This window comes from Euleptes europaea, chromosome 13, assembly GCF_029931775.1.
Source record: "Euleptes europaea isolate rEulEur1 chromosome 13, rEulEur1.hap1, whole genome shotgun sequence".
In the NCBI taxonomy this organism is placed as follows: Eukaryota; Metazoa; Chordata; class Lepidosauria; order Squamata; family Sphaerodactylidae; genus Euleptes; species Euleptes europaea.
Genome location: NC_079324.1, coordinates 41,290,970 through 41,311,276, shown reverse-complemented (window position 1 = coordinate 41,311,276; position 20,307 = coordinate 41,290,970). Strand labels below are relative to the sequence as shown.

At 46.0% G+C, this 20,307-nt stretch overlaps 1 protein-coding gene across 1 annotated transcript in view; it reads left to right on the top strand.

Moving 5' to 3' along the window:
* Positions 1-20,307, top strand: part of SLC5A1 (solute carrier family 5 member 1) — a 31,272-nt gene extending 10,965 nt beyond the window's left edge. Inside the window, exons 3-15 of the mRNA XM_056859194.1 lie at positions 1,189-1,293; positions 1,608-1,667; positions 4,491-4,595; positions 6,965-7,070; positions 7,367-7,447; positions 10,568-10,788; positions 12,985-13,120; positions 13,334-13,441; positions 15,405-15,555; positions 16,057-16,225; positions 17,664-17,879; positions 18,763-18,868; positions 20,093-20,307. Coding sequence (XP_056715172.1) covers positions 1,189-1,293; positions 1,608-1,667; positions 4,491-4,595; positions 6,965-7,070; positions 7,367-7,447; positions 10,568-10,788; positions 12,985-13,120; positions 13,334-13,441; positions 15,405-15,555; positions 16,057-16,225; positions 17,664-17,879; positions 18,763-18,868; positions 20,093-20,307 — 1,779 coding nt within the window. The remainder of the gene's footprint in view (positions 1-1,188; positions 1,294-1,607; positions 1,668-4,490; positions 4,596-6,964; positions 7,071-7,366; positions 7,448-10,567; positions 10,789-12,984; positions 13,121-13,333; positions 13,442-15,404; positions 15,556-16,056; positions 16,226-17,663; positions 17,880-18,762; positions 18,869-20,092) is intronic.

Here is a 20,307-nt window from a genome sequence, read left to right as displayed (position 1 = left end):
GAGGTCGGCACATCTGTCCATGTGTTTAACCCAGATCTGCTGCCAGTACAGAGGAAGAGTAGCAGCACTCCAGGAGTCTGGAACTATTTTCTCTCTGCTTATCCCACTGCAGTCTGTCTCTACCCCCTCCCCTCACCCCACTCCAGGCATTTTTCTCTTATCATAGAAACATAGAGTTGGAAGGGACCACCAGGGTCATCTCGTCCAACCTCCTGCACAATGCAGGAATTTCACAACTACCTCCCCCACACACACCCAGTGACCCCTACTCCATGCCCTGAAGATGGCCAAGATGCCCTCCCTCTCATGAACTGCCTCTCATGAACTGCCTAAGATCATAGAATCAGCATTGCTGACAGATGGCCATCTAGTCTCTGCTTAAAAACCTCCAGAGAAGGAACACTTACCACCTCCCGAGGAAGCCTGTTCCACCGAGGAACCGCTCTGTTAGAAAATTCTTCCTAATGTCTAGATGGAAACTCTTTTGATTCAATTTCAACCCGTTGAACTCTTATCTGGATAGCCTGCTTGGTTAGGAAAGTAGTTCTTGGAGCTGTGCTTCTGCCCTCTTCATACACAGATCCTTTCCCCCATCTAAAACTGACCCAACATTGCCTGCCTAGTTTTCACTGAGGTGGTAAGTCTGAGCCTAGGCTGTACAACTTCAGAGATCAGGAATGCTCCAACATGCAAAGAATTCTTTGCACATAGAAAAGGTGTCCATGAAAAAGGATTTAGCTTGGCTTTCTTCCTGACTTGCTGGATTTCTAGGTGCAGGGAATTTAGGGGGGTGTTGAAAACCATGTGATTGGCGTAGCTCCAAACTAAGGCACCTGGATCTGTAGCTATCATAGCTAGTTTAGCAATTGGAGCATTGTGATGTGGGGGGCATTTTGTTTCTGGGGGATCAGGCTGGCTATGTGTTAGCACCATAAACCAGAATAATCCATAGCAAGATGCAGAGAGGCCAGATCCTGTGTGGTTTATAGTGCACTGAGGATTAATGCAGACAGCAATTTGGATTGCTGACCAAAACCTAACACCGTTTATTGTGGTAAAAGCATCTGTGGGCGAGAGTCCACTGCATCAGATACGAAAAGCCCATTAAAACTTTTAAGATGCCCCAAGGCTTTATTATAGCAAAGATTAAGAATCTGACCAAACGTTTCCCCTCCTTTCTGTGTGCAGATCGGTGCCTCACTGTTTGCCAGCAACATCGGCAGCGGTCACTTTGTGGGCCTGGCCGGGACGGGAGCAGCTGCAGGAATTGCCATCGGAGGGTTTGAGTGGAACGTGAGTGTGACCAACTTCAACTGCGTGTTGGGGAAAGTAGCCAGAAATATGTATGTGTGTCTTCCCTGTGACTCCCCCCTCCCCTAAGTGCCTTTTGTTGGTTTTGTAACCTATGGGGAGGGAGTAGTTCTGGGGGTGGAGACCTCCAGCAGAAGATTCTTCTCCTTCCCTCCCAGGTTTCTCATGGCAAAGCCTAGCAAGCAGCCGTCGTTGTACCGCTTGCCTCCCCGCTGCAAGTGTAGTCTTGCTTGTTGGCGGGTTTGGCATTCCTGATGTGTGAGCTCTGCTAAAACTCTGTCTTCCATTGTTCACAGGCCCTGGTGATGGTGGTGATTCTCGGCTGGATGTTTGTACCCATCTATATAAAGGCTGGAGTAAGTACACAAAGCAGAGAGCCAATTTCCTCATTCCAGGTTAATGCCTGTCTGGCCCAATATTTTCTGAGTACACTTGGCAGGAGGAAAAAGGCATTTTCTGAGGACAGAGAGGCAAAGCCTCCTTCTCATCCCTCGAGACCCCCCTTTTTTCACAAAACCATGATACAAACCCTCCATCCTCATCCCCAAACAAAACCTAGTCTACTCATGCAGAGTGGCATTGATTGCAATTCATTACTTGTAATTTACCTGGGGAATTTATACTCTGACTGTTTGGCATGACGTCCTTAAATCAAAAATAAAATCTATGATGCCAAGCCACATTACAGCAGCTCTAGCAGGATTACAGTCATTTTAAAGTCAGCAATAAAGCCAGAGCCAAGGATCTTCAGTGTCATGAAAAGCATGAGAGAACATCTCCTGGGCATGGAGTAGGGGTCACTGAGGGTGTGTGTGGGGGGGAGGAGTTGTGAATTTCCTGCATTGTGCAGGGGATTGGACTAGATGACCCTGGTGTAGGGTTGCCAGCTCTGGGTTGGGAGATACCTGGAGATTTTGGGGATGGAACCTGAGGAGGGTGGCATTTGGGGAGGGGAGGGACTTCAGTGGGGTATAATGCCATAGAGTCCACCTTCCAAAGCAGCCCTCCAGGTGAACTGATCTCTGTTGCCTGGAGATCAGTTGTAATCCCAGGAGATCTCCAGCTATCACCTGGAGGTTGACTGAAGCAAAATTGCACAGGTACTAAAATAGACTAGCTGGGATAAAGATAGTATGAGGCTCTCAAGTAACTGCAAAACCATGTATTGACAAATGAACAAGTGACTATGCAAACAAGTATCAAAGGAAACTTAACAAAACCTATAAAAACGGACCTATTACAAAGACAAAGTAGCCGAAGCTACTTGAGTATCAACGAACTGTAATGTACAAAACCAACTGTAATGAATATGAAGGATTCAAATGCAGTCATAAAGACTCAAATAGTTCTTATATCACTTGGTTTCCACAGGAGGCAGGAAAGAAGACAGATGCCGGGAGGAGTTGGGAACGCCGTCCGGATGCTTTGCGTTTTCACCGCCGCCGGGTGGGGTCTGTAGTTTCCTCAGAATTACAACCCATCTCCAGGCTACCGAGATCAGTTCAGAGGGAGGACTCTATGGCGTCACATCCCCAATGAGCATATCCTCCTCTCCCCAGAATGCTGAGCAGAACAGCCCGCTGGGCGCAAGAAATCACTAGCTGAGCATTAATGATATTTGTCTTATATTTAAGGAGCTTTGACTCCTTGTAAACGGAGAGCTGAAGAAGCCGCCCCGGCGGCGGTGAAAACGCAAAGCATCCGGACGGCATTCCCAACTCCTCCCGGTGTCTGTCTTCTTTCCCGCCTCCTGCGGGAACCAAGTGATATAAGAACTGTTTGAGTCTTTATCCCATCACCTCCCATCACCTGGAGGTTGGCAACCCTACCCTGGTGGTCCCTTCCAACTCTATGATTCTAACAGAGCAGCCTTTGCCTGTGTTAAAACATTAACAAAGAAGGTGCAACGCAGACCCGCTGTGGAAGAGTTCTGAGGGCTAGGCGCTACCACAAAAAAGGCCCTTTCTCCAGTAATCCCTGCCCCACCTCTTGGACATTGGTTTTTTTTTTTTTTGATTGGTGCATGTTTAGGATTGCCATTTCTAAGGTATGCAGACTGACCCCACCCAGCTCTCCCCTTCCTGCCTGTGTGCTGCTGCTGCTGCTGCTGCTTTTTGGGACAGTGGCTGAAGATGGTTCCTTGGGGTGGCTTCTTGCTGCCCTGAGGGCTCCCTTCTTTCCTTATATCTCACTTCCTACTTCCCAATGTCCAAGAGATGTCAGAGGGCAGGCTGTCTGTCATTCTGCCCTGGGCTGGTGTGTGGCCAAGGGATGGTTATCAACCTCCAGGTGGGGTCTGTAGTTTCCCCAGAATTACAACCCATCTCCAGGCTACCGAGATCAGTTCAGAGGGAGGACTCACATCCCCATGAGCATATCCTCCTCTCCCCAGATTCCACCTCCCTCAGACACCTGCCTCCAAATCTCCGGGAATTTCCCAACCCAGTGTTGGCAATCCCCTTTGGCAAAAGCCATTTAGCAGCCTTTACACCGACAATGCTGGGACTTAACGTGGCCACCTGGCAGCAAGGTCAGACTGCACCACTTGCGGACTAGCAAAATGCTCCTGCTTAAATGGTGGTACCTAAAGGAGGAAGGCCCTGACCTGGATGGCCCAGGCTAGCCTGATCTCGTCAGATCTCAGAAGCTAAGCAGGGTCAGCCCTGCTTAGTATTTGGATGGGAGACCACCAAGGAATTCCAGGGCTGCTGTGCAGAGGAAGGCACTGGCAAACCACCTCTGTTAGTCTCTTGCCATGAAAACCCCAAAAAGGGGTCGCCATAAGTCAGCTGCGATTTGACAGCACTTTACACACACACAAAGGAGGAAGTGGCGTGCTGGCTGCAAGCTCTGCAAAGAGAGCCCCCCCCCCCGCTTACACCCCATCTGCAAGCGCCCAGAGGCCCTTTTCAACCCAAGCTCTTGTAGCTGTAAAGATCATTTACAATCCTCATCCCATCCATTCATCCAAACATCACTGTTCCTTCTTACTTCCTTATCATTTTTTTTAAACTGATAATGGCTTCAGAGGCTGAGATGGGATTCACACCTAGCCTTTGGGGGGGGGGCATGCCCTGTACTTTATCTGCTAAATCCACACAGCTCCCAGCAAGTCACTGACTGCCTGTTATCTCTCTACTCTGCTCGCTGGAAACACTGTGCTCTTACTCCCTTTCCAGGTGGTGACCATGCCAGAATATCTGAGGAAACGGTTTGGGGGAAAACGGATTCAGATCTACCTCTCAGTCCTCTCTCTGCTCCTTTATATTTTCACCAAGATCTCTGTGAGTTGAACTTGTCCACTTCCTTGACTTCTCCACCCCAGGGGATCGGGAGGGAGGAATCTTTCTCCATGTTTTATCTCTCTCCCTCCCCCCCCCCCATTCTTCCACTTGAGATCAGACCCTCCTGTCCCGTTGATTGCACAGAAAGATTGTACAAAACACATATGGGCAGCTGTTGGTGTGAAAAGATTCACGCTGGAAATCTATCATGAACCAGATGGCATTGGCCACAGCAAAATCTTAGCCTATTAGTACAAATATTATTCAGAGAAAACAAGGGTTAGAGAGATCTGCAGCACAAGGGATTCGCAAATTAAATGAATGTGGTCCTTTCATGTAGATAGTCTTTGACTTTCTCCTCTGATTCTCTCTCCCTTCCCCACTGGCCCAAAACATACTAAGGTGTAAAATCCAAAAGGCGATTCCTTTCCCACTCCCTAAAATGGGCACAATCCACCAGAAAGCTTTCTTGCATGAGCCCCATTGAATACACACACCCATTCTGGCACTTGCAGCTATCAAAAGCTGTTGCTTTTCTCCCCTTGAACACCCTGGTGCTCTGCAGCTCAGGCAGCCCTTGCCTAGTTGCTTTCTGGTAGCTGCCTTTGAAGGCTACTCTTTGCCCTTTTTGCATGGGAGCCGAAAGATAATTGTACAAATTAACCTAAGTGGCCTGGCCTTTTGCCCCCAGTCTCCACCAAGCTGGCAATAACTGATCTCTATCAGAGTTACTAATTAAACACTAATGGGACCCTCCTTAGTGGTGTGTTTCCTTCCAGGATAATTTTATCTTTACCTCTTGGAGAGGCCAGGTGGGATTCTCCCCTCTTACGTGCAATCTAGTCACTCCACTGCTCTGTCCTGGGGAGATAGAGGCAGCCCCAGCCAGGCTGTTTTCTTGACTCTAAGATAGTCCCTTGCAGTGCAAGCAAGGTCAGGTCCAAGACATCTTGCTACCCCACCTCCACCAGCTGTGTGTCCCAGAATCCCTTGCAGCATCGCACCTTAGAACTGCTATTAGCTTTGCAAATGGTGTGTTTGTTCCAAAAACCTATATCTCGCCTTTCCGCGACAATTGTGGCACAACACAGGTACCGGAACTGAATATGTAAAGAACAGTTTAAAATTAAAACAACATTGTACGGTCCTGATTTGAACGGGGAACCTGATGTTCATCAACAAAAGCCACTTGGGAGATCCATCCCAGATCTCACAGCGTCTCTGGTAGTTTGGCATCAACAGGTCTTTGCTTTTCTCCTCTTTGGGATTTGCCATTGGTTCATTGGCATGTGGCTTCTTGGGTAATGCTTCCCCAAGATAAAGTTTAGTACATTAAGATATATGATAAGGCTTTAAAGAGGGCCTTTTATGGCCATAAAAGGCACTTAATGACTGTATCAGATGCAAGCCATTAGCTTGCTCCTAGCTCTCAGATGAGAAGAGCTTGGAAGGCTTCTTGGGGAAACTGGCATTGTTCAGGAAGTAAGATGACTCAGAGCTTGTTTTCTTGTGGGGCCATGTGCAAGGTGAAGGGACAGGAGCTTGGTCTTGGATCCTGAGAGAGAGCCATGGATGTCAGAACCAGAAAGGTCAGGAGCAGCCCAGGACATTTCAGCAGCAAACCCAGTCTATCTGCTGTGCTACTGAACATGGGGTACTATCAACATGGCACCGCAGAAATGAATGGGGGCTTTGCAAGAGGACCTGTGAATTCTAGGTGCTGGGGAAGAAAAATGGGATAGTTGACAGGGGAAAGTGATCCTTCTTTACTTTTGGTTTGTGTGTTTTCTGGGAACTTCTGGTCTGGCCACTCTCGGAACCAAACGGCCTGGCTAGATGAACCTTGATCTGATCCATCCAAGCAGTTCGTATGAAATTTGCCATGATATGGAGATTGTTTTCCATTGGCCTGCCAGGCAATCTGTTTATGTGCAAGTCAGTCTTCCACATTTCACTAATCTTATTTACACAGACTATGTAATTCCTTACCCCTTTTCCCAGTCATCAATATGTCTCACCACGAAAGGGTAGGCAGGGGCTCCGGAGGCTGGTTTGTAACGGGTGAGCCCAGTTCCACAGCAAGCAAGAGGTGGGGATGGCCTTACAAGACCCCTTTTATTTTGCCTCTGGCTGGTTTGTAGGCAAAGCTGGTCAGTGGCATTTACAGTCCAAGGTGTGTTTACTCTGAATCAAGTCACACGGAATTCAGTGGGCTTGCTCTTATGTAAATATACATAGGAAGGTCACAGCTTTTGGTTTTATCTTGCATCTTTCATGCATGTGTGAACATAGAGAGCCACAAATGTATTGCTGCTGTGCTCTACAGATGTGTAGTGTTGCTGATCGTGCCACTTTTGTCCTTGTTTCAGGCGGATATATTTTCTGGAGCAATATTTATTAAGCTAGCCATGGGACTGAATATTTATGTGGCTATCATCTTATTGCTTGTCATCACAGCCCTGTATACTATCACAGGTGAGTTCTCCATTTCTGCAAGTGAGTCTCCATCAGCGGCCTTCTCTTAATTAAAATAAGCAGCATAAGCTGCAGGTCCCTTACTTGAGTGGGGGAGGGGAGAGGGAGCCTCGGGTTGCCAGCCTTTTCTGACCATTCCCTGCCTGGATTTGGTTGAGTGTTGTGGGCAACCTTGGTCTTGCCAAGTGAGGAAACGCAGTGCTTCCAGAGGGGCGATTGGGTGGGGCAAAGGTCCTACAGAGGATTTGGAGGACAGGCTCATCCACTTGCTTTGTTTTTTGCCCTTGGGCTTTTAGGAGGACTCGCGGCTGTGATCTATACGGACACATTGCAAACCCTCATCATGTTGGTGGGGTCTGTCATCTTGACAGCATTTGGTAAGCTTGAATAATCCTCCATCACACCCAAGTCCTGCAGGCCACGTAATCAAGTTCTCAATGTGCTTTAACTCTGTTTTGTTATTATGCTAGTGTTTCAGCTCCAAGGGAGATACCGTGCCAGGCAGTGTGCTGGCACTTTTAATGCTATCTGTCCAATCTGCATGGGAAGCCAATCACAGAGGTTATAGTAGATGAGCTTTTGGCAACATCTTCTGGCAGAGAACTTGAAGGACACGGTGGTTTCCACCTTCAGTGGGGTTGAGCTGACCCTCACTGACTTGGTCAAAAGCTTAGGGAGTTAACCTGGATCCAACATTACTGCTAGAAAGGCAAGATAATGCAGCTGCTGGTAACTTTCTACCAACATAGTTTAGCCTGTAAAATGGCTCCTTGCCTTGACATGGCCGATCTGGCCACCTGGATCCATGCCACAATAACATCAAGACTAGACTACTGTAATGAACTCTACATAGGTCTCCCCTTGAAGTCAACTTGGAGACTCCAGTTGGTGCAGAATGCCACAGATTGGTTATTATCAGGAGCTCAGCATAGCACAAATATTATTTTCATTTTGAAATCGCTTCATTGGTTGCCCATCAGTTACTAGGTTCAGTTGAAGGTATTGAGTATTACATACAAAGCCCTTCATGGCCGTAGCTCCTTATATCTGCACGACCACCTCTTACCCCATATGTTTCACCAGGGCCTTCTGCAGGTGCCATCTTGCAAATGGGCAAGGTCAACAGCTGCTCACACATGTGCATTCTCTGTTGGGGGCCCCACCTTATGGAACGGCTTGCTTGAGGAAGTCAAGAAGGCACCCCACTCTCCTGGCATTTTGCAAACTATGCAAAATGGAACTATTCAGGAGAGCATTTTTACAAAGGAAAGAGGGCTTTATTATAACAGGATTCAGAAATAATGCTTTAATAATGTGAAAGAGATTGTGGTCTATACTACTGTATATAGTATGTACTATCCACACTGAACGTATTATCCTGTGTCATTTAATATGCCACGTTAATATATATGCTTTGTTTCAGCTTTACGCCAGATTTTTTAAAAATTGATTTTAATTTCTGCATCCTAATCCTATTACATTGCTTATTGTATCTTCCATCCTATTGACTGCATTGTCCTACACTGCGTAATCCGCCTTGAGTCTCAATGAGAAAGGCAGACTATAGATAAATAAAAAATAAAGAATGACGTCTTTAGTGGAAAGGCATAAATGTGATGGAGCTGTCAGGGGGCGGCGGAATTCAGGATTAATTGCTCCTTTTCAAGAAGATGTGCTCCTAGTACTGATTCTGGGGTGGGGTGGAGCAAACTCTCGGCAAGAGGAGGTAGCTGCCCCCAAGTGGTGGAATCTAGACACCATTAAGAGTGGCTGAGTGAAGGATGAGTTTTTTCATGTGCTCCACTGAAATGAAGAAGACACCTTCACCTACAGAAGGCCCTACATCCTGAAGCCCTTTGAACAAGCAGCTGTTTTTACTCACTGGTTCCTTTTTTGGCAACAGACATTAGGATGGAGAGAACTATCACTGCTGCCAGCAGTCTTTGAGTGCCTGTTGTCTTCCTGAGTGATTATTATTGTTTGTTGTTGTTAATATTATGCAGATTTGTTATATTATAAGGATTTTATTCCACCTTTCTATTAAAATAAACTTCACGGCAGCAATGAAACAATGCAGTTAAACAGATCGAGAAAACCGAGCTAGAAATAAGGAACAGTGAAATAGCCATATTAGAAAGCATGCCAGATTTCGATGGTAAACCCACAGGGATACTGGACAGACTTCACTAGGGACAGGATACCACCACTGGGACATCACAGTCAGGGCTCTTTCTGCTGCCAAACCTCTGGAAATCCCTAGCCTTTGCAGAAGGGCCTCTAAAGCAGATCTTAATGGGTGGGCATTCCTACAGGAGGAAGGGGTCTTCAGATGCCTGATTTCTGTGTTTGTCAGCATTTTGAATGGTGCTCAGATACAAACAAGGAGCCAGTGAAATTTTGGAATTAGGGACACATGTTCCTGGGAGCACTGCTGCATTTTATTTATTTAGGATATTTCTATGCTGCCTCTTCAGATTCCTGCTCAAGGTGGCATATAATTCTAGACTGGTTTCCAAACAGTCTTCAAAGACAGACTCACATATAATACATTATACTAGCCAATGCTGATGGTTACCTAAGCATGGGTAATAGTAACAAATATAAACAGAGTTGCACTTGCCTGTAACTGTTGTTCATCGAGTGTCTTCGTGCAGGCACACATTGGCCTGTGCCCGTGAAGTCCCATGTGGGACTGCACATAAAACACGATGAACAAAAGGTTACAATACAGCCCGCATAACCCCAAGCTTTTTCCTGTGGTCATGAAGACTAGCGATGTCAATTGTTCAGTAAGAGCTGAGACTTCCTCTGTGACAGACTTACGATTATACTCTTGCATGGAGTTTCTGAAAATTCAATGAAAAAACACAGCCAGAAAATGGAGATATATGGGACAAATGATCTAGGTTGCCAGGTCCCTCTTCACCACCAGCAGGAGATTTTTGGGGTGGAGCCTGAGGAGGGCAGGGTTTGGGGAGGGGAGGGACTTCAATGCCATAGACTTCAATTGCCAAAGTGGCCATTTTTCTCCAGGCGATCTGATTTCTATCGGCTGGAGATCAGTTGAATTAGCAGGAGATCTCCTGCTACTACCTGGCAGTTGGCAACCCTATCTGGGTGATTTATTTATTTAATTTACATCTTGCCTTTAAGTAAAAACAAACAAACAAAAACTACCAAGGCAGCTTAGTAGTGAATCAATTAAAAGCAATACTAAAATACAGCAAAACTATAACTTGCAACCACAAAAGCAAAATTAGCCAGCCACCAATAAAAACAGAGCCATCCAGCAACAATATATAGGATTTAAAAAACCGAGCATGAATGTTATATTTCCCACTTTCAGTTCAGTCTGAATGCTGATAAAAGAAGGTAATTTTACAACCCTTTGTACAATCATATCATCAGCACAACTCTTCCTTGTTGTGTGTGTGCACACTCTTGGGTTTCATCAAAGCTTTGTCTTGCCCTAAAGGACCGTATTATCTTTTTTGCAGCATTTCATGAAGTAGGAGGATACGATGCCTTTGTGGAGAAATACATGCACGCCATCCCATCCCAGAAAATGGTTGGAAACAAGACTCTTCCCGAGAACTGCTATACTCCCCGCCCAGATTCCTTCCAGATCTTCCGGGACCCCATCACTGGTGACCTGCCATGGCCAGGACTCATCTTTGGCTTGAGCATCCTGGCTTTGTGGTACTGGTGCACAGACCAGGTAGTGTAAATACTCGTGACACAGATGCAGTTGAGAGACCTGGCCCCTGATCTCTTTGTGATGCTAGATGCTAGTGCCCAATTCCTGGATTATGCCCCGCACTGGCCTGATGCCTTCAGTCTGCACACTATTCTCCTTTTCACTCTAATATCTTCTAATATAACAATGCTTCTGTAATGTGAGTGTTGAGAGAACAAAACTATTGGGCAGGGATACCTTGAGCACAAGTCCCAAAGGCTGAGGCAGACCTCCCACAGGAGGCTTAAAGTTGCTTGAGGTGGATTCAGATTCCCACTAAGAGATTCACAGCAATGCAAGAGGTCAGCAGACCTAGCCTAGTGCTCTATGGTTGGTTGGTTTATTTACACAGCCCCAAAGATTATCACAGTATCCTACTCTGGTTGCTCCAAACTGGGAAGCCTTCAGATCACAGAGCTCCCACATAAACAAGTAAAGTGAGCCAAGCTATATAACGTAAGGCAAGGCACAATTTTCCTCCCTCCTGCTGCAGCCCACTGATTTCCACCAAATGCTGCTCTTGGGGCTTTGGGGACCCTGAGGAATCACATGAGGGGGGGGGGTCTGCAGTAGAAAGGGGGAATAAGTGAACATTGCCAATTTGGTCTGGGTCCTACCCGAGACCTGAATTACCTAAACAGCCTTGCCAAGAAAATTCTGTGAGGGATCAATTTCCTGCCCCCAGTCACATGTGCCAGAAAGGATACCATGGGCTAAACAAGGGAAGACGCAATAGTAATTGCATGTTTGAGGGATATAAGGACTGAAACAAATCTTGCCACTGACAATGTAGCCTTGGGATCCCTGTCACTTAGTAAAAAAGGCATTATGTCAGACACAGAGGCATTAGATTTATATGTTAAAAGGGAAGAGAGATAATGTGATCAAAGTTCCTCGTAAAAGCGGCATTCCAAGAGGGCATGAGCTAATGAATCAAAGAGCAGGGACAGGTCCTTTCTGGGTATGGTATGTTCAAAATTCTGCCCTGCGTAACCATAGAGGGGTCAGCTTTCAGTCTAGCTAAAGAGAAGGCTCTAGAAAGACAGTTTTGTTTTTTTTTTAAAGTCTTGCTTTCTCAGCCTCTGTTCAGGCAAATCAAATATGGCAAACTGGCAACACCATGACATCACCTCTCAGAAGTCAAAACGTATTGTTAATATATCACCACATCTGCTTCAGGGACCATGGATGACTCTTTAATTGCCAATATGTGTGTGTTGTGCTGTCAAGTCTCCTCCACCTTATGGCGACCCCATGAATTAATGTCCTCCAAAACGTCCTGTCATTAACTGCCTTGCTCAGGTCTTGCAAACTGAGAGTTGTGGCTTCCTTGATTGATTCAATCCGTTTCATGTTGGGTCTCCTGCTACCTTCAACTTTTCCTAGCATTAATGTCTTTTCTAGTGACTCTTTTCTCATAATGTGATCTAGAATACTGATTTGTCTTTTTGGAGGTCCACGTATCCGTAAAACTCTCCTCCAGCGCCACACTTCAAATGTTTCTTCAAGAAGCCATCGCTGGCAGTTATTCCAGAAAGTACACAAATGTGTTTTTCTTATCCAAGATCATTTCTGTGGTAGCCATAGTGTAGAAAGGATGTCACATTCAACATTTAAAAAATGGGTGATATATGTCTTCGTCAGTTCCCCTAAAGAAGATAGGTGAAATGTGTTGGGGAGTTATCTGTTAAACTAATATTGCACCTTACTGGCTTTGCTTTCAGGGACCCATTTTTTCCCTTGGTTGTAGGAAACACACCATCAGAAATGACTTCTTTCTTGCCTTTAGTTACCTCACTGACAGCCAGCATGGTGTGGTGGTTAGGAGTGGTGGACTCTAATTTGGAGAACCAGGTTTGATTCCCCCACTCCTCCACATGAGCAGCGGACTCTAATCTGGTGAACCGGGTTGGTTTCCCCACTCCTACACATGAAGCCAGCTGGGTGACCTTGGGCCAGTCACAGCTCTCTTAGAGCTCTCTCAGCCCTACCTACCTCACAAGGTGCCTGTCATGGGGAGAGGAAGGGAAGGTGATTGTAAGCCAGTTTGATTCTCCTTGAAAAGGTAGAGAAAATGGGCATATAAAAACCAACTCTCCTCCTCCTTTGTGCCAAGCTTAGCTGCTAAGAAACTGTCCTTGCTGCCCCCTTACTTCCCCTTGTATGTCTCTCTGCCAGGTCATTGTCCAGCGATGTCTGTCGGGCAAGAACATGTCCCATGTCAAAGCCGGCTGCATCATGTGTGGCTACTTGAAACTGCTCCCCATGTTCCTGATGGTGATGCCTGGGATGATCAGTCGGATTTTGTACACAGGTGAGCCCCAGCTCTCCCTTGGCTGCTGGTCTTTCTCCACAATCAATTTGGGGAGAGGGGAAATTGGAAGGTTGGGTTTTTTCTTCCTCAAGGGCCCTTCAAGGTCCTCTGCAACATTGCAGGCAATCCTGGGGAGTATCTCCTGGCCTGTGCAATGCAAAGCATATTGAGCCCGCCTGTTGATAACTCAGTCCTCCTTTCTCCTTTCTGCAGACGAGGTGGCTTGCGCCGTGCCTGAGGAGTGCAGGAAGGCTTGTGATACAGAAGTGGGATGTTCAAACATTGCTTATCCAACATTGGTGGTGAGGCTTATGCCAAATGGTGAGACTTGCTTTATAGAATGGTCGAGGTATACCCGGGCCTAGAAATATCAGGAATATCATGCAAAGAGAAAGTTTGGTAGGGATGAAGACCATTGCACATAAAAAGGGCCCCTGGGATTGTGGATGCATGGCTTGTTTTGCAGTCAAGAGGAGCCATAAATCTGGCTTTACCCTGTACTGAAATCTCTTTGTCTTCGTTACACCAAAACCGGAAATTGGCCCCCTGCAGATAAGGCTTGTGTGTGCTGGGGAGCAGAGGTTGTTGTGGGGGTGATAGGGAACTGTGAAGGCACTGAACCCCACTGACCCACTTTTTGATTCTTGGCTGAGTTATTAGTAAGTCTTGCCTACCTACACTAGAATAATGCCTTTGCTGAAAAGTGAGATTCTCAGGAAGGCAATCTCCCAACCACATGTCAGATTCTGCACTGCTCCCAGGTTGTCCTGCTACCCCCACACCCACACATACACTTTGTTTTTAAGACAGATAGCATTTGCCTCTTGTGGGGCCCCACAAAGACCATTTGAAATGCAGCTGTGTTTTAGCACAGCCATGTGAGCAAGGTGGCCTGGCAAACCTGGCATGCTTGTAAGCAGCAGGCAGGTTGAAGTTGGCTGCAAACACCATGAAGCAACTTCAGCCAAAGACGGGCATACAATTTCTTCTGCTAACTCAGCAGTTCCTCCATGGGGCCCATTTTGAGTATGGCCAGTAGACAGCCAAAGATATTACTAGGTCATTATGTTTTCTGGATGGTTTATAGATGGAATGGATGCATGTAATAAATAAATAAATAAACAACTTGATTAATAAATAGCCACAAACAGTGGCATAGAATGTGGTTGGTTGGGTGGCAAATATTCCTATCATCCGTTCAGTATTCCTGAAGCCTTGTCTCTGTATAGATTTGCCATCATTTGAGTGAAACATCTTTCCCTAATAAGATTTTTTTTTAAATTGAGGGGCAAAGTTCTTCAGAGCATATGCCAAGTGCTTACCATTCTGACAAGAAACTTGTAAAAAACTGTGTTAAAAAACTGCCTTGAGTGTATCTACCTCTGAAAGATACTGTGTTTTTTCTTTTCTTTTCTTTTCCAACAAACATTATAGAAAAAACAGAAATAACAATGAAAACCTTAACCACACACCCATATGTTTTCCTATCTGTCTCTGGTAAATTTTACTTAGGTCCTAACCCTAACTGCTGAAGCTTCACAGCCACTTGAGGGGGCAAAATGTATTTGTGTAAGCCATACCTAAGTGACTGGGCCATACCCAAGTGACTGGAGATGCTTGTACCTCAGGTAGGGTTTCCAGCCTTCAGGTAGTAGCTGGAGAGCTCCTGGGATTACAACTGATCTCCAGCCGATAGAGATCAGATACCCTGAAGAAAATGGCAGCTTTGGCAATTGGACACTATGGCACTGAAGTCCCTCCCCTCTCTAAACCCCACCCTCCATTACCAGCTACCTGGGACCACCAATTGCCACTGTCTTCTTTCTGGCTATCTTCTGCAGGAGGGTCAATGAACACGTAAGCATGACATGCCATGGTGACACTCCCAGGAACCCCAGGAAGGGCAGATGACCTCTGAGTGTCCCGCTTGAGAGTGACACATGGCAGGACACCAGGGAGATCAGCAAATATCTCCAGATATTTCCCAACCTGGAGCTGGCAACCCTAGCCTCAGGGCCAGATTAAGGTATGCTGAGGCCCTCAACTAGGGCAGGTTTAAGAGGACCCATGGCATTACCCTACACACACACACTGCAAGTAATTGTCGAATTTAAAAAAATTAAAGAGACCCCTCATATTCGGAGGCTCTATGCTGTAGTTTAGATAGCTCGTGTGTAAATCCAGCTCTGCAGTGCCTTCATTACTTGGTTAAGTTTCCCCGCTGGGCCGTTTGTGACCATTGTTCATCTCTTCACCACCTGCCTCTGCCTTGCTTGTGTTTTAGGCTTGCGAGGCCTGATGCTGTCTGTCATGCTGGCGTCTCTGATGAGTTCCCTCACCTCCATCTTCAACAGTGCCAGCACATTGTTCACCATGGATATCTACACCAAAATACGAACACGAGCGTCAGAAAAAGAGCTCATGATAGTAGGCAGGTAAATAAAGATGATTAACGTGGCTTTTGTCTATGCAAAACCGCTTCAGAACACCAGTGATGCTGCAGTGCCCCCTTGAGGGCATGTGGGCTCATTGCGTGTATGTTTTTCTGATCGCCTGGGTGCCAGGATCCTGTTATTGACTAGATCTTAACTTGCATTTATTCAATCATTAAACAAATTTGCCCTTGGATAACATGGCTGCTTGTGAGACAAAGGCACAATAGCATACGCTGGCTGTGCCATTTAATGGATCGGTGTGTTTACGGAAATATTATTATATTTGCATTTAAAACATGCTTCCAAATGTGGTCTATAGGAATTGAAATATGTAACATGATCTAGTTAAACTGCCTTTGCTTTCAACCTGTGTTGGTTCAGAGAGTGGAAAATGAAAAGAGAGGAAAGGTCTTGGTCAGAAGGAAGGTCTAAACCTACCTCTTTAGGATTTTCAGATGAAAAGCATGCTCGCTATAATGAATGCTTTGATTGCATTTGCAGGCTGTTCATCTTAGTTTTGATTGCTGTCAGCATTGCCTGGGTCCCTGTGGTGCAGTCAGCTCAAAGCGGGCAGCTCTTTGACTACATCCAGTCCATCACCAGCTACCTGGGCCCACCAATCGCCGCTGTCTTCTTTCTGGCTATCTTCTGCACGAGGGTCAATGAACACGTAAGCATGACATGCCACGGTGACACTCCCAGGAACCCCAGGAAGGGCAGATGACCTCTGAGTATACCGCTTGAGAGTGACACATGGCAGGACACCAGGGAGATCAGCAAGAATCTGGTGAAAATGTGCAGCATGCTAAAGTTATCAGGGATGGGGAAGAAAAGCCAAGATTAGGGTTATTAAGGCATCTTCAGCTCCCCCTCCCTGTAGCCATCTTTAGAGCACTCTCTCTTGGAAGCAGAAAGGTTAAGGATGTGTAACCCCCCCTCCCCAGTCGTGTGTGTAATATTTATTTACAGTCATAGACCATCAAATAAAACCGGATTACAGAATTGCTTGATGAATTATAAAGCACATAGACAAAATGTGGCTAAATTACAATACTTAAAATAGCAAGAACATTACAAAAATAGTCCAGTCATATATATGTGTAAGATTAGTATAAAACCAGTCTGAAAGGTTCCAGGCATTAAAAATCCTGTGCTTCCTAAACTATTGCACAGATTTAACCCAGCTCTGCCTTATTTTAATTGCTAGCCCAGCAAATCTAGCAACTTTATTAGTTAAATAATCTATTGTATCTGATAATAAAAGCTTAAGACGTTGTTTCCTCAAAACTCTAGGACAATCTACAAGTAATGGGATCAGAGATCTTGTACGTATATGATCGTACAGTTTGCATTCAAATAACATATGTTCAGAGGTTTCAAGTGCATGTTGGTTACAAATACATTTGCGTGCTTCCAGTGGGAGTTTGTTATATTTCCCATCTAAGAGCATAGAAGGCAAGGCATTGTATCGGAGAAGCATAAAGGATCTATGATACTCAGGATCTGTGACGCACCTCCCCAGTCACTGTCCAGAATGGCACCTAGAGTGGATGCCCTAGGTCCACCTATGTGGCTGAGGCCCATATCATTGTTCTGAGGCAAGGGATCAAGGGAGGTGCTTTGGGGGTCCCACTGCAGCAGGCCCCTCATTGAACAGAGAAATGGAATATCACTAGTCGACACTCTTCACAGTGTCAGAACCACGGTGTCTGCACGAACCAGGAAGGCATACGGAGGGAGGATGAATTTAGACACATTTCAAAGACAAAAATTCTTTCCAAACTTTGCATCCAATTCTTGCATATGTATGGCAGACGGTGTGCTAATTCCATCTTAATGTGTCCTTTACATGGCTGAACTCTAGTCAAGAACCCTTGCTGCCCACCCAGCCCTGTTTATGCAGCCTCATATGATTGGGCTGTACCACTTTAGAGCGCTGGGGGTGTGCATGTGTTGAATATTGGAATGCTTCCCACTACCCTAAAAGCATTCACCAGACTAGGATGTAAGTGATCATGATTGAAGAAAGTCACAGAGTGCTTAAGAGAAGATGTGGCCACAAACAAATAGCAGCCAAAGCTCTAATTACTGTTTGGTGTCTTCCGCAGGGTGCCTTTTGGGGCCTGGTTGTCGGGCTGTTGATTGGTCTCTCTCGAATGATTGCTGAGTTTGCCTATGGAACGGGCACCTGTGTGGCACCCAGTGCTTGCCCAGATATCATATGTAAAGTTCACTACCTCTACTTTGCCATGATCCTTTTTGTCATCTCCTTCATCCTCATTTTGACCGTCTCACTCTTGACCAAGCCCATTGATGAAGTACATGTAAGTAGTCCCTCCAGCTCCTCATTCTGCTTCCCCCTCCTCGTCCGCCCCCTGTCTTTGCTCCTCAAGCTATTGGCAATATGTGAAATGCATTTCATTAAAGAAATCATGTATATTGGGTATAGCATAATGTGAGCCTGGGCTAATGGGGGTTCAGTCCCAGGATCTGTTTTGAATCCTTGCTGCATGTTGTAAGGCAATCGGTAGGGTTGCCAGCTTTGGGTTGGGAAATACCTGGAGATTTGGGGGTGGTGGGGTGGAGCCATAGAGTCCACCTTCCAAAGTGGCCACCTTCTCTAGGTGAACTGATCTCTGTTGCCTGGAGATCAGTTGTAATCACAGGAGATCACCACCACCTCCTGAAGGCGGTCAACCCTGGCAATCTGGAGTCTCCTTTCTTTTCCATCCAAGAAACCCTTATTCCTTTGAACTTCCAGAGCAAAAGGGATTGCCTCCAGCTTTAATCGCAACACTTTCTCCACTGGATAGAAGGCTAGGTGTGTGTGGGGAGAGGTGGAGGTTCAAATCTTCACTTAACCATGAAGCTTCCCTGATTGATTCTTTCAGCCTGACATACCTTGCAGGGTTGTTGTGAAGATAAATGGGAGAAGAATTGTCTGGTGCTGTTCTTTGTGCACTGAGAAGCAGTACCAAAATACCAAAGGATTGACCCTTATAGGCCCATTGCTGTTTTTTGGGAAGCGAGAGGCAAATTTCAGCATCCTTTTTGGCTTTAGAGCTTCTAGGCTTAAATTACGAGGCACAGCTGTTAGTGGTCTAATCTCTCAAGCTCTTCCAGCGCTTGGGACCCCTGACTATTTCCCTCTCAGATCTCATCCCCCAAAGGTCACCTCTGTGTTCTTGTTTTTTTTTGCAACGACAGCTCTATCGTCTTTGCTGGACCTTGCGCAACAGGACGGAGAAACGCATTGATCTGGACACAGACGATACGATAAACACTGAGGAGCCTGATCTTGACGATGAAACTGGTACTGTCAGGTTTAATATTTGGTGCTAAACAAGTGTTACTGAAAGGGGGGGTCTGGCTAGATCACCCCCAATTGGCTATAATTTTTTTCTGTGCAGAATAGGGATATGTACAGGTAGGATAGGAATACCCACAGCTGTTGCAAGCCGCAGAGGAAGATGTCAGAAAACGATGATGGGGGAAAAAGGGCCAGCTGAAGAGCCTTGAGGGTCCTTATGTGGCTCATTTCACAAGGGGGGTTATTACATGTGCAGGTTTCAAAAACATGTCTCAGTTAGAGATCACCCACTTATACTGAATGCAGAATTTGGAGCACATTTGGCAGGTCCTGCTCAGATAAAACATCTTCAGGTGTCAGTAATGCTGATTCTGTGCCCTTAGGCAGATGATGAGAGAGAGGGCATCTTGGCCATCTTCTGGTCACTAGGTGTGGGGGGGAGGTATTTTGGCAGAAGTTAAAAAGAATTTTAAAATGTTCCAGGGGTAACCCTGCCCCCGTACCAATGGTCCAACGCCATTATTCCCCCCACTCCCAACCACCCATCCTATCCCATGTCTTTGAAGAGAAAATCAAAACATTGGGAGATACAATCCATGTAATAGGCAGTGTAATCTCATATCTAGGCCCCCTAGATTTTATTTATTTACTTCATTTCTACCCTGCCTTTCTCCCCAAAGGGGACCTAAGGTGGATTACATTATTCTCCTCTCCTTTATCCTCACAACAACCCTGTGAGGTTGGTTAGGCTGAGACAGTGTGATTGGCCCAAGGTCACCCAGCGAGCTTCCATGGCATAAGTGGGGATTCGAACCCAGGTCTCCCAGATACTAGTCAGACGCTCTTAACCACTACACCTCACTAGCTCACAACACAAACTGGTTTAACAGTCATTCCCCACTTCCCCGACAAAACCCAAACCATAGTTTAGTGAAGGAGACTACAGATCTTTAACAGAGAATTCTCAGCACCCTCACCAAATTTAACTCCTATAGTTCTTTGTTGGAAGCCATTACATTCAACTGGTATAAAACCAATGTAAGTTTTGTGCTGAATCTCAGAATGACCTGCAAAAGAGTGTGATCTTTACAGCACCTTTCTCCACCCCCCCTTCCCAGCTGTATCCCATACAGAAGGATGGGTAACAAGGTGCGTTTGCTGCTAGTGGGGTGGGCACCTCTTTCAGGTTCCACATTTTTGTTCTAATGGAAGGTCTCTCTGTTGCAGTCCCCGACGAAGAGGTGAGCTGCGGGAAGAAGGCCCTCAACTGGTTTTGTGGCTTGGAAGACAAGAAAGGCCCAAAACTGAGTAAAGAGGAAGAGGCAGCCTTACAGATGAAATTAACTGACACAACGGAAAACCCCTTCTGGAAGCGTGTGGTTAACATCAATGGCATCATCTTGTTGTCTGTGGCTGTGTTTTGTCATGGTTTTTTTGCATAG